This window comes from Lycium ferocissimum, chromosome 8 (genome assembly GCF_029784015.1).
Source record: "Lycium ferocissimum isolate CSIRO_LF1 chromosome 8, AGI_CSIRO_Lferr_CH_V1, whole genome shotgun sequence".
Taxonomy (NCBI): Eukaryota; Viridiplantae; Streptophyta; class Magnoliopsida; order Solanales; family Solanaceae; genus Lycium; species Lycium ferocissimum.
This window is the reverse complement of record NC_081349.1, coordinates 19,253,753-19,264,853: the sequence shown is the minus strand read 5'-3', so window position 1 is coordinate 19,264,853 and position 11,101 is coordinate 19,253,753. Positions and strand designations below refer to the sequence as shown.

General features: G+C 40.1%; 1 protein-coding gene across 1 annotated transcript; it reads left to right on the top strand.

Moving 5' to 3' along the window:
• The first annotated feature begins 3,860 nt into the window (after positions 1-3,860).
• Positions 3,861-7,632, top strand: LOC132066100 (leucine-rich repeat receptor protein kinase MSP1-like). Its single transcript, XM_059459485.1, is given in 7 exon segments — positions 3,861-3,887; positions 3,996-5,145; positions 5,239-5,473; positions 5,619-5,908; positions 6,313-6,527; positions 6,774-7,090; positions 7,092-7,632. Coding segments are annotated over 7 exon segments (2,775 nt in total).
• The last annotated feature ends 3,469 nt before the right edge of the window (positions 7,633-11,101 follow it).

The window sequence follows — 11,101 nt, the reverse complement described above, 5'->3', positions numbered from 1 at the left end:
AGAAAAGGAACAAAAATAGCTGAAACTGCAAAAACTTCCCAATGTGAGTTTCTACTAATTTTTTTTGTTTTTTGTTTTTTTGGTTCCACTCAAATCGAGAAAGGGTCGTTTAAAATGTGACGGAAATTAAAAATATTAATTTTTGATAAATTTAAAAGATCAAAACTGGTTGAAGCATATATAAGGAAATAATTTAAACGGACCTCAAAAATAAGGAACAATATTTGTCATTTTGTCAGGGAAAAGTATTCCCGACTTTCTTCCTTTTAACAATAAACCAAAGACAGAATAAGAAAAAACATTTATTTGTTCCCTCCCTTGCCTATTTCCCAAACACATGATAATAATGAGGCCACCCATATATAGAGCAAACAAGTAAGTGTAAAGAGAAAATGATATTTCTGTTTTAAGGTGAGGTCAGGTCCTGGAAAAAAGAAGGTAACCGTCGTTATCACAGTCCCTATTTTGGATGCATGTGAAAGTGAAACCATAGCAAATACTCCTCGGTCCCATTTTAAGTGTCTTAATTTGACTGGACACAGAATTTAAGAAATAAAAAGAGACTTTGAATTTTGTGGTGTTAAATTAAAAATGTGTACTCCTTTAAATCTCATGGTCCAAAACTTGTCAAAACTTACTTAATATAGAAAGAGACACTTTTTTTGGAACAGATAAAAAAAAAAATAAGACACTTAAATTGAGATGGAGGGAGTAGTATGAGCTCAGTATCACGCCTTACGCACCACCCCCTTCACTTCACACACTATTGATGAGTTGTAGCAGTACTAATACAACTAGTACTCAACATAATCTGCAGTTTCAGTGTTTTTTGTTGTGCTTTACATGATTGGACATGTGAATTTTTCATAAACACACCCAAAGTGTTGTTGTTGTTCTAAAAGGTACGTACTAGTTTATTTCATTTCCATTTTTACCACCTTCCCTGTATTTTTTAGCTCATTTTTGTTCATGGGTTTGTCTTTTTTCTGATTTTATGCATCTTCATGATTTGCATTGCCATCTTTATTGGTTGTGTTAGCTCATTTTTCATCAAGTTATGGGGTTTTCAGTTGTACTTTTTTCTTTTTAGCTTGTGGCCGTTGGGAGAAAACATTTGTTTTAGGTTATACATGTTGTTTCATTTCTATTCTTGTGTATACATCATATGAATAAATGTTTTCTCTCTTTGTATGGAACCCATTTGTTTGTTGTCCAGGTTTTTTGCTATTTAGTAAATTTATCCGTGTGAGAAAGGTTTTAAAGATTTATGGCTATTTTTTGATTGGGAATAACGTGCATATCAAATGTTCTTCAGATCTTTCTTGAGCCCAATGCCTATAAAGTTTTCAGCTTTTTTTAAAGATTCATTTTCCTTTTTTTGCTCCACAGTAATAACTGATAACCTTGTTTTTTTGGCATTTTTCTTGGCTTCAATGCTGCTAAAAGTGAATTTAAACAATTAACTTGTTTGTGCATTACTAAATATTAAGGGATTGGGTATGTTTTTTAAGCCTGTTTAATTTCAGTCTTGCCATTTTGTATCAGTGACTTTTATCTTAATGCTAAAAATTGGTTGAAGAATGTATTTTCCTCTAACTTCTTCATGAACTTCAGTCAGCCAAATCTGCATATCTGCAAATTGAACTAAATGTTTTTTCTTTTGGCTGATTGTTGTTGATTGAACAAGTTATTTTTTCCTATCCCTTATGTTTGAGGATAGGTTCAAACTAGTCTCTTAAATATGCACTTAATAGTTTTGGTCATTTAAGTTTGTCAAAAGTTAACACTTATTTGTCTTTGTCAAATAATTATAAAACATTGTCCTTTAGTTACGATTGTAACTAAAGCTGCAACTTAAGAGGTACAACTTAGCGGGAACACAATTAAGAGGTACAATTTTCTGGTTTCTATTATTTTTAATTTATTTCGAGAGTTTGGTGCAACTTTTTGAGGTGTAATTTCTGTTATTTTTTTAATATCTTTTTAGTGTCCAGTGTAGTTTTTTGTGTTGTATATTTTACGTCAAATCTAATAGACAGAGTTCGGTAAACATTTGATGGGTACTAAAAGTGTTAACTTTGGCAAAGTTAAAGGACCAAAACTGTTAAATGCATACTTAAAGGACTTTTTTGAATGTACCCTCAAACATAAGGGACCATTTTTGTCATTTTCTCAAACAAAATAAATTCAGGTGTATGTTTGCGTGTAGCTTTTCCTCATCCTGGCATGATGCATATTTGATTTCACTTTATAGCTTTGTTTCATCTTATTCATGGAATACCTTGCAGATTCATCCTTTGAAGCTGAAGTGAACCAGCATAAACAGTATATCTGGAATTGTGATGAGTTATAGCATTTCATAAGTTTTGATGATTGACAAGCGATTCAGAGATCAAGTTCTCCATCAGGTTCCATGAAATATCACACAGACTTAACAATCGTAAAAGCCGACTATTCGAGCAGAATCTGCAAAAGACAACCATATGTGTGATGGAAACTAAAAGCCCTTGAGAAGTCACTATTCATGGTCACATTTTTCTCACATGCTCTCTACTTTGGTCTCATATATATAGAGGTGGGCATAGTACGGTATGATATGATATTTGAAATTTCGATTTTCGGTATTTAAAAATACTATACCATTACCATACCAAATTAATTCGGTATGGTTCAAAAGATTTTTAAGTTCGATTTCGGTATTTTGCGGTACGGTAATTCGGTAACCATCGTTTGTTTGACTACGACTTACATATATACATATAATAAAGAATTATGACTTCGGCTATTCAAGAAATGTCTCAATTATATTATACTAACACCTTATACGTGTAAAAATATTCAAAAGAAAGTACAAGCAATGCCCTTCGTTAATCAATTACACAAAAAGGGCATTTCAATCAAAATATATATACTTCGGTACACAAAAAGGGTATTTCAATAATTATATCATACTAACATCTTACACATATAAAAATATTCAAAAGAAAGAAGCAATTCCAACGTTTGAACAATTAGTTTGTGATATATTTTTTAGTATTATATACATATATATGGAATACTTCGGTATGGTATTCGGTATTTCGGTATTTTCTTTATCAATACCGAATACCGTACCAAATACCAAACTTTTCAAAAATGCATACCAAATACCATAATACCGAAACCACGGTATCAAAAATTTCAATTTCGGTATGGTAATCGGTTTATACCGTACCGTGCCCACCCCTACATATATATACAACATGTTGGGATTAGTTTGACCTAACACTGGCAAATCTAAAAAGATATTTTTCTCTCAAGTGTGGCGGCTACCTTCCACAAGGTGCCCACAAGCCACTGAAGACATCTAAAGTCCTAGGATAGTTGAGTCTTGTTTTATGCTCTTAATTTGTATTCCTACACTGCTTGTCTAGAAGCACCATAGTAGGACATATTTCAATCTATGTAACTTTATTTTCTTGGCTAGAGTTAGCTGAGTATCAGTGGAGTCATTGGCTAGAGGTGGGCAAGACTTGAAGCATTGCAATAGAGTTATTGTAAAGGTGCTTGCAATAGGTGTATTATAAGGGTTGGGGATTAAGAGTTTAATTCCTAGGTTGCAATAGGTTGTAATCTGAAGTTGCTCGGTTTAGTGAAGTTGGAAATCCTACTGGGGTAGGTCGTGGTTTTTAATCTCTTGAGCAAAAATTTTTCCTTGTAAATATCTTGTCTTATTTGCTTTCCATTTCTATCTGTGAAAATAGGTTAAGGACCCGGTCCCTTAGACTGTTCTGATGAACTTTAAGGTGATGAACCCTAAAAGGGTGAATTCATAAGTTCTATCGAATTGATTATTAGTTATTCTCCTGAAGTAGCTCAGAATGACTTGTTCAATATGGGAGGCTTGTGTACTAATGATCATCCTTCTCTGCTTTACACAACAACCGGTAGTCACAACTGGCTATTTGGTCCATGACATGGAGTTACTTAAGGCTCTCCGAAATTCTCTTGTCTAGAAAAGGGATGTTATTCCCAGTTGGTCTGATACAAAGACTACTCCATGCAATTGGACCGGGGTAAAGTGTGAAGGTGAACGTGTAATTCGGATTGATTTTCCATGTTCAGTGTCACCACTAAATTTACCATTTCGTGGAAAAAACATTGGAAAATTTAGATCCCTGAAGCACCTGAATCTCAACCATTATGCCCTTAGTGGTAATATACCTACAGATGTTTGGAGTCTGGAGAATTTGGAGACACTTGACTTGACTGACAACAGGTTAACTGGCCAGCTGTCTCCCACTATATCTAACCTGAGAAACCTGAAACATCTTGTGCTTAATGATAATGGTTTTTCAGGCAGTTTACCATCAACAATTTGTGAGCTAAAGGAGCTCAGGGAACTATCAGTTCATGCAAACTCTTTTTCTGGCGATCTTCCTAATGAGATTGGAAACCTGGATAAGTTGCAGTCTCTTGATTTCAGCTCAAATTTCTTCTCTGGTAGTCTACCTTCCAGTCTAGTTAATTTGGCGGAGCTTCTATACCTTGATGCTAGTTTAAACAACTTGACTGGATTAATATGTCCAGAAATTGGAAAGCTAAGTAAGCTTAGAATTATTACTCTCTCATCCAACATGTTGACTGGAACTATTCCTGGAACAATTGGCCGTTTGAAGCAGCTGGAGGCGCTTGATCTTCAAAACTGCAAATTTACTGGAAGTATCCCTGAAGAGATTTCAGAATTGAGTTATTTGAATTACTTGAATGTAGCACAGAATGAATTTGATGGAGAGCTTCCTTTAAGAATTGGAAAGCTAGAAAGTCTGGTCTACTTAATTGCTTCAAATGCTGGATTGTCTGGAACAATTCCTTCAGAGCTAGGGAACTGTAAAAAGCTCAAGTTAATAAATTTGTCCTTTTACTCGTTTTCCGGTCCATTACCTGAAGGTCTTTCTGGGTTGGATTCACTTAAATCATTTGTGCTTAATTCAATCCGCTTATCCGGCCCCCTGCCTATGTGGATTGCCAACTGGACGCAAGTAAAGTCAATAATGGTGTCAAAGAATTTCTTAACTGGATCTCTACCACCACTTTATTTCCCTTTGCTATCCGTTCTCGATGTCAGTTCCAACAGGCTATCTGGTGAATTGTCTTCAGGGATATGTAGGGCCGAGTCATTGAGCATTCTGCTGTAGTCGGATAACAACTTCACTGGTGAAATCCAAAGTACTTTCAGGAATTGTTCAAGCCTCACAGATTTGGTGTTGTCTGGAAACAACCTCTCAGGTAAACTGCCTGATTATCTAGGGGAACTTCAGCTCATTAATCTTAAGCTATCGAAAAACCAATTTTTCGGGAAGGTACCAGATCAACTATGGGAGTCAAAAACATTAATGTCCATCTCACTCGGCAACAATGTGCTCGAAGGTCCAATTCAACCGACTATTGCAAAACTTTCATCCCTTCAGAGATTGCAACTTGATAATAATCTGTATGAAGGAAGCATACCGCGTACCATTGGTAACTTGAAGAATCTGACCAATCTCTCTCTTCATTGGCAACAAGTTAACCGGAAATATTCTGTTGGAGCTTTTTGAATGTACAAAGTTAATATCTCTTGACCTTGGTGCAAACAGACTTTCAGGTGAAATTCCCAGATCAATATCTAAGCTGAAATTGCTAGACAATTTGGTTCTGTCTAACAATCAGTTTTCCGGTCCTATACCTGAGGAAATTTGTACCGGATTCCAGAATATTCTTTTACCGGACTCCGAATTCACCCAGCATTATGGCATGCTTGATTTGTCCAACTATGAACTAACTGAGTCCATCCCACACTCAATTAAGAATTGCATAGTTGTGACTGAGCTTCTTCTACAGGGAAATAAGCTCACAAGGAGTGTTCCTCGTGAAATTTCTTTGCTCGGTAATTTAACATCTCTTAATCTATCTTTTAATTCCTTGAAAGGTCCAGTTTTTTCCTCAGTTTCTCTCAATGACAAACCCCCAAGGTCTTATACTTTCTCACAACCAGATAAGTGGATTTATTCCTGATAATCTTGACTCCATGATGCCAAGTTTAGTCAAGCTAGACTTTCAAATAACCGGTTGAGTGGTTTATTGCCCCTTCTGCCTTTAGTGTCAAAAGTTTGACTTACTTGGACATCAGCATGAATTCTTTCTCAGGCTCGTTATCTTTTAATGTTAGAACCCCCAGCTCTTTGTTCGTCCTAAATGTTTGTAACAACCAACTCTCCGGTCCTCTCGACGATTCTCTCTCTAATCTAACGTCCTTGACCATACTAGATCTCCATAACAATTCAATTACAGGCAACTTGCCACCTTCACTTTCCGCTCTTGCTTCCGTGACATATCTTGACTTATTCAGCAATAGATTCCAAAAGTCTTTTCCTTGTAGCATTTGTGACATAGAAGGCCTTGTTTTTTCCAATTTCTCCGGCAACAAATTCACTGGACTAGCCCCTATATGTGAACTAAAGCTAGGAAATGCATACCAAGTGAACTTGTTTTACCTCCCAGGGAAAGTACTTATGCATCTGCACCAGTTCTAAGCCGTGCGTCTGTCTTGGGTACCGTTGGGGCATCGATCCTTTTCTCGTAGTGCTAATCGGAGTTCTCAAATGGAGAAGGCTCATGAGACAAATAGTTGTACTTCTCGACAGAGTTAAAGGTAAGAAAGGAAAGAAAACAGACCCACATCTACCGATGAGCTTTTGATTAATAAGACAAAGGAGGAGACTCTGAGTATCAACATTGCAACATTCGAGCAGTCTTTGTTACGGATAAATCCAACAGCTATTCTCTCAGCCACTGAGAACTTCAGCAAGAGTTATATTATCGGTGATGGTGGCTTTGGTACTGTATACAAAGCCAAACTGCCTGAAGGCCGGACTACTGCAGTTAAGAGGTTAAACAGGGGCAACATGCATGGTGATCGCGAGTTCTTTGCTGAAATGGAAACAATTGGGAATGTAAAACATGACAATCTGGTGCCATTGCTTGGGTATTGTGTCTCTGCAGCTGAGAGATTGTTGATATATGAATATATAGAAAATGGAAGCCTTGATTTCTGGTTGAGAAACCAAGCAGAGGTGGCCAACTCGTTTTAAGATCTGTCTAGGGTCAGCTCGCGGACTTGCATTCCTACACCATGGTTTTGTTCCACACATAATTCATAGAGACATCAAGTCAAGCAATATACTCCTAGACAGAAATTTTGAAGCACGAGTATCCGACTTTGGTCTGGCTCGGATAATTAAAGCATGTGAGAGCCATGTTAGTACAATCCTTGCTGGTTTATTAGGGTACATACCACCCGAGTATGGACAAACAATGATGGCTACAACCAAGGGCGATATCTACAGCTTTGGAGTGGTGATGTTGGAATTGGTAACAGGACAGGCTGATGTTGAGGGAGGCAATCTTATTGGTTGGGCGAGGTGGATGGTTGCAAATGGCAGGGAGATTGAAACGTTGGATCCGCTTTTTTCTGGTTCAGGATTATGGAAGGATCAAATGCTGCGCGTTCTTGCTATTGCAAGGTCTTGCACCAATGATGAGCAATGGAAGCGGCCAGCAATGCGCGAGCTGGTGAAACTGTTGGAGGCCAAAAGCAATGTTATATTTTGAAAAAGAATTCCAATCAATTTCTTTTTATACTTTGCTTTCTTGAAAATTGTTTCAGCAACACTTACATAATCAGATATAAGAAGAAGAGCCAAAAGCAAACAACAACAACAACATACCTAGTGAAATCCCACAATGTAGGGTCTGGGAAAGGTAAAGTGTACGCAGACCTTGCCCCTATCCCAGAAGATAGGGAGGTTGTTTCCGAAAGACCCTCGGCTCAAGAAAAAACACAACGAGAAAGGTTAGATAAGCACAAGCAGTTCAAAGCAAAATGCAAATGAAACTAAAGAAAGCGAATAAGTCAAAATAGAGCGAGTCTAAAAAAGGGAGCGAAGAGCTACCTCAGATAAATAAGATAATCGAAGTACAAGAAACAACATATAGTAGCAAGAAACAAAGGACAACAGACTATAGATCGAACCGCGACTACCTACTAGCCTTCTACCCTAATCTGAGTCCTCCAAAACCTCCTATCTAAGGTCATGTCCTCGGTAAGCTGAACTTGCGCCGTGTCCTATCTCAACACCTTTCCCTAATACTTTTTCGTCCTACCCCTACCTCTTCTGAAATCATCCATAGCTAACCTCTCACACCTCCGCATTGGGGTATCTGTGGCTCTCCTCCTCACATGCCCAAACTATCTCAGCCTCGCTTCCCTCATCTTGTCCTCCACTGATGCTACTCTAACCTTGTCCCGAATATCATCATCTCTAATCCTATCTTGCCTGGTGTGCCCACACATCCATCGCAACATTCTCATTTCCGCAACTTTCATCTTTTGGACGTGAGCTAGTTGATCGCCCGACACGCCCCGTACAATAAAGTCGGTCTCATAACCACTTTGTAGAACACCTTTAAGTTTTGGTGGCACCTTCTTATCACACAAAGACTCCCCGTTGCAAGCTCTATTTCATCCACCCCGCACCAATATGATGTGAGACATCATCGTCAATATCCCCATTTTCTTGTATATAGACCCAAGATATTTGAAACTTCCTTTCTTTGGGATGGGACCGGGTACCAAGCCTCACTTCCACGCCGGGCTCGTGTGTCACGTCCACCGAACTTGCACTCTACGTACTCTGTGCTTCGGTCCTACTCGGCTTCGAACCCTTTAGACTCCCGTTTGTCTCCAAACCTCCGACTTAGCGTTCACTCCGCCGCGTGTCTCGTCAATCAAGAATATGTCATCCGCAAATAACATACACCATGGCACCTCACCTCGAATTCGCCACGTCGACACCATCACTAAGGCAAATAAAAATGGGCTAGAGCCGATCCCCGGCGCAACCCATCTCCACTCGTTGTTCCGAGTCTCCTCCCACTATCCTTATCCTGGTCTTGGCTCCCTCATACATGTCCTTGATCGCCCTAATGTACGCTACAGGTACACCTCTGGCCTCCAAGCATCTCCATAAGACCTCTCTTGGCGCTTTATCGTAAGCCTTTTCTAGGTTGATGAAAACCATGTGCAGGTCCTTCTTCCTCTCCCTATACTGCTCCACCAGTCTCCTCACAAGATGGATGGCTTCTGTAGTTGAGTGCCCCGGCATGAATCCGAACTGGTTCTCTGAAATGGACACGCCTCTTCTCACCCTCATCTCCACCACCGTTTCCCACACTTTCATAGTATGGCTTAGCAGCTTGATCCCTCTATAGTTGTTGCAACTTTGAATATCACCCTTGTTCTTATACAAAGGAACCATCATACTCCACCTCCATTCCTCGCATCTTCGCCGTCTTAAAAATAACATTAAGCCGATCCACCAACCCAAACCTACCCTGCCCGCACTCTTCTAAAACTCCCCAGGGATCTCATCAGGACCAGTAGCTCTTCCCCTGCGCATCCTGCGAACAAAACCCTTAACCTCCTCCACCTTTATACTCCTACAATACCCAAAATCGCGACGCCTCTCAGAGTACTCCAAATCTCCCAACACAATGTCTCTAAAACCTTCCTCGTTCAAGAGTTTATGGAAGTATGACTGCCATCTTCGTCTAATGAGAGCTTTCTCCACCAATACTTTGCCATCCTCGTCTTTGACGCATTTTACTCGATCCAGGTCCCGTGCCTTTCTCTCCCTCACCTTGGCTAGCCTGAACAACTTCTTATCCCCGCCTTTGTCCTCTAATTCTGCATATAGACGTTCGAAAGCTGCCGTTTTTGCCGCCGAAACTGCCAACTTCGCTTCCTTTCTCGCAATCTTATACCTTTCCCTATTCGTCCGCTTCTCCTCATCATCTTTGTTGTCTACCAACCTCGCTTACGCCACCTTCTTTGCTTCCACCTTTCCCTGGACTTCTCCATTCCACCACCAGTCCCCTCGTCGCCCACCACGGCGACCTCTCGAGACTCCCAGAACATCTCTAGCTGCTTCCCTAATGCAGCTCGCCGTCCTATCCCACATACTGCTCGCGTCCCCCTACTCTCCCAAGCCCCCATAGCCATCAACTTCTCTCCCATCTCCTGGGCACTCGACAAAGTCAGACTCCCCCAGCTGATCCTTGGCCAGTCATCCACGACCCTTTTCTTCTTCTTCCTCATAATCCCCAAATCCATCACCAAAAACTTATGTTGGGTCGTAAGGTTCTCACTCGAAATGACCTTGCAGTCTTTACAAAGACCTTTATCCTCTTTTCTAAGGTGCAAAAAGTCTATCTGTGTCGCAGCCGTCAAACTACGAAAGGTTACCAAGTGCTGCTCCTTCTTCGTGAAACTCGAGTTGGCTACCACCAATTCAAAAGCTTTAGCGAAGTCCAGAAGTGAGACTCCTCCTCCATTCCTGACTCTGAAGTCGAAACCTCCATGCTCCTCATCATAACCCCCCGAGGTTGAGCCGATGTGTCCAAATCTCCTTCTATGAATAACTTTTGGGTGGGCGGTATACCTCCCACCACTTCGTCCAAATCCTCCCAAAAGCGCCTCTTCTCCTCCCCGTCCAAGCCTGTTTGTGGCGCGTAAGCACTAATAATGTTTAAGGTAAACCCTTCCACAACTAACTTAACCGCCATCATCCGGTCATTGGCCCTCCTAACCTCTACGACCTGGTCCCTTAGCTCACTATCTACTAAAATGCCTACCCCATTCCTATACATTAACTTACCCGAGAACCATAACTTATGCCCGTCCACATCCTTAGCTTTAGATCCTACCCATTTGGTCTCTTGGACGCAAGCTATATTAATCCTCCTTTCCTTAAGAATCTTAACTAGCTCTATGGACTTCCCCGTCAAAGTCCCAATGTTCCAGGACCCTACTCTCAACCTAGACACTCCCTGACCCCACTTACCCCCTCTCACCCTAGTAATCGTCCCCGACCGAGAACATGACCCTAGTCTACCATCGCTCGCTAAAGCCACTAAGGGAAATAAAAGCAAATCAAAGATTTATCTAAAACAAACAAGAATCAATACTAAAGCACAGTTATCAAGAGACTATATGCAAGTCAGGTTACTACGACAAGAAAGA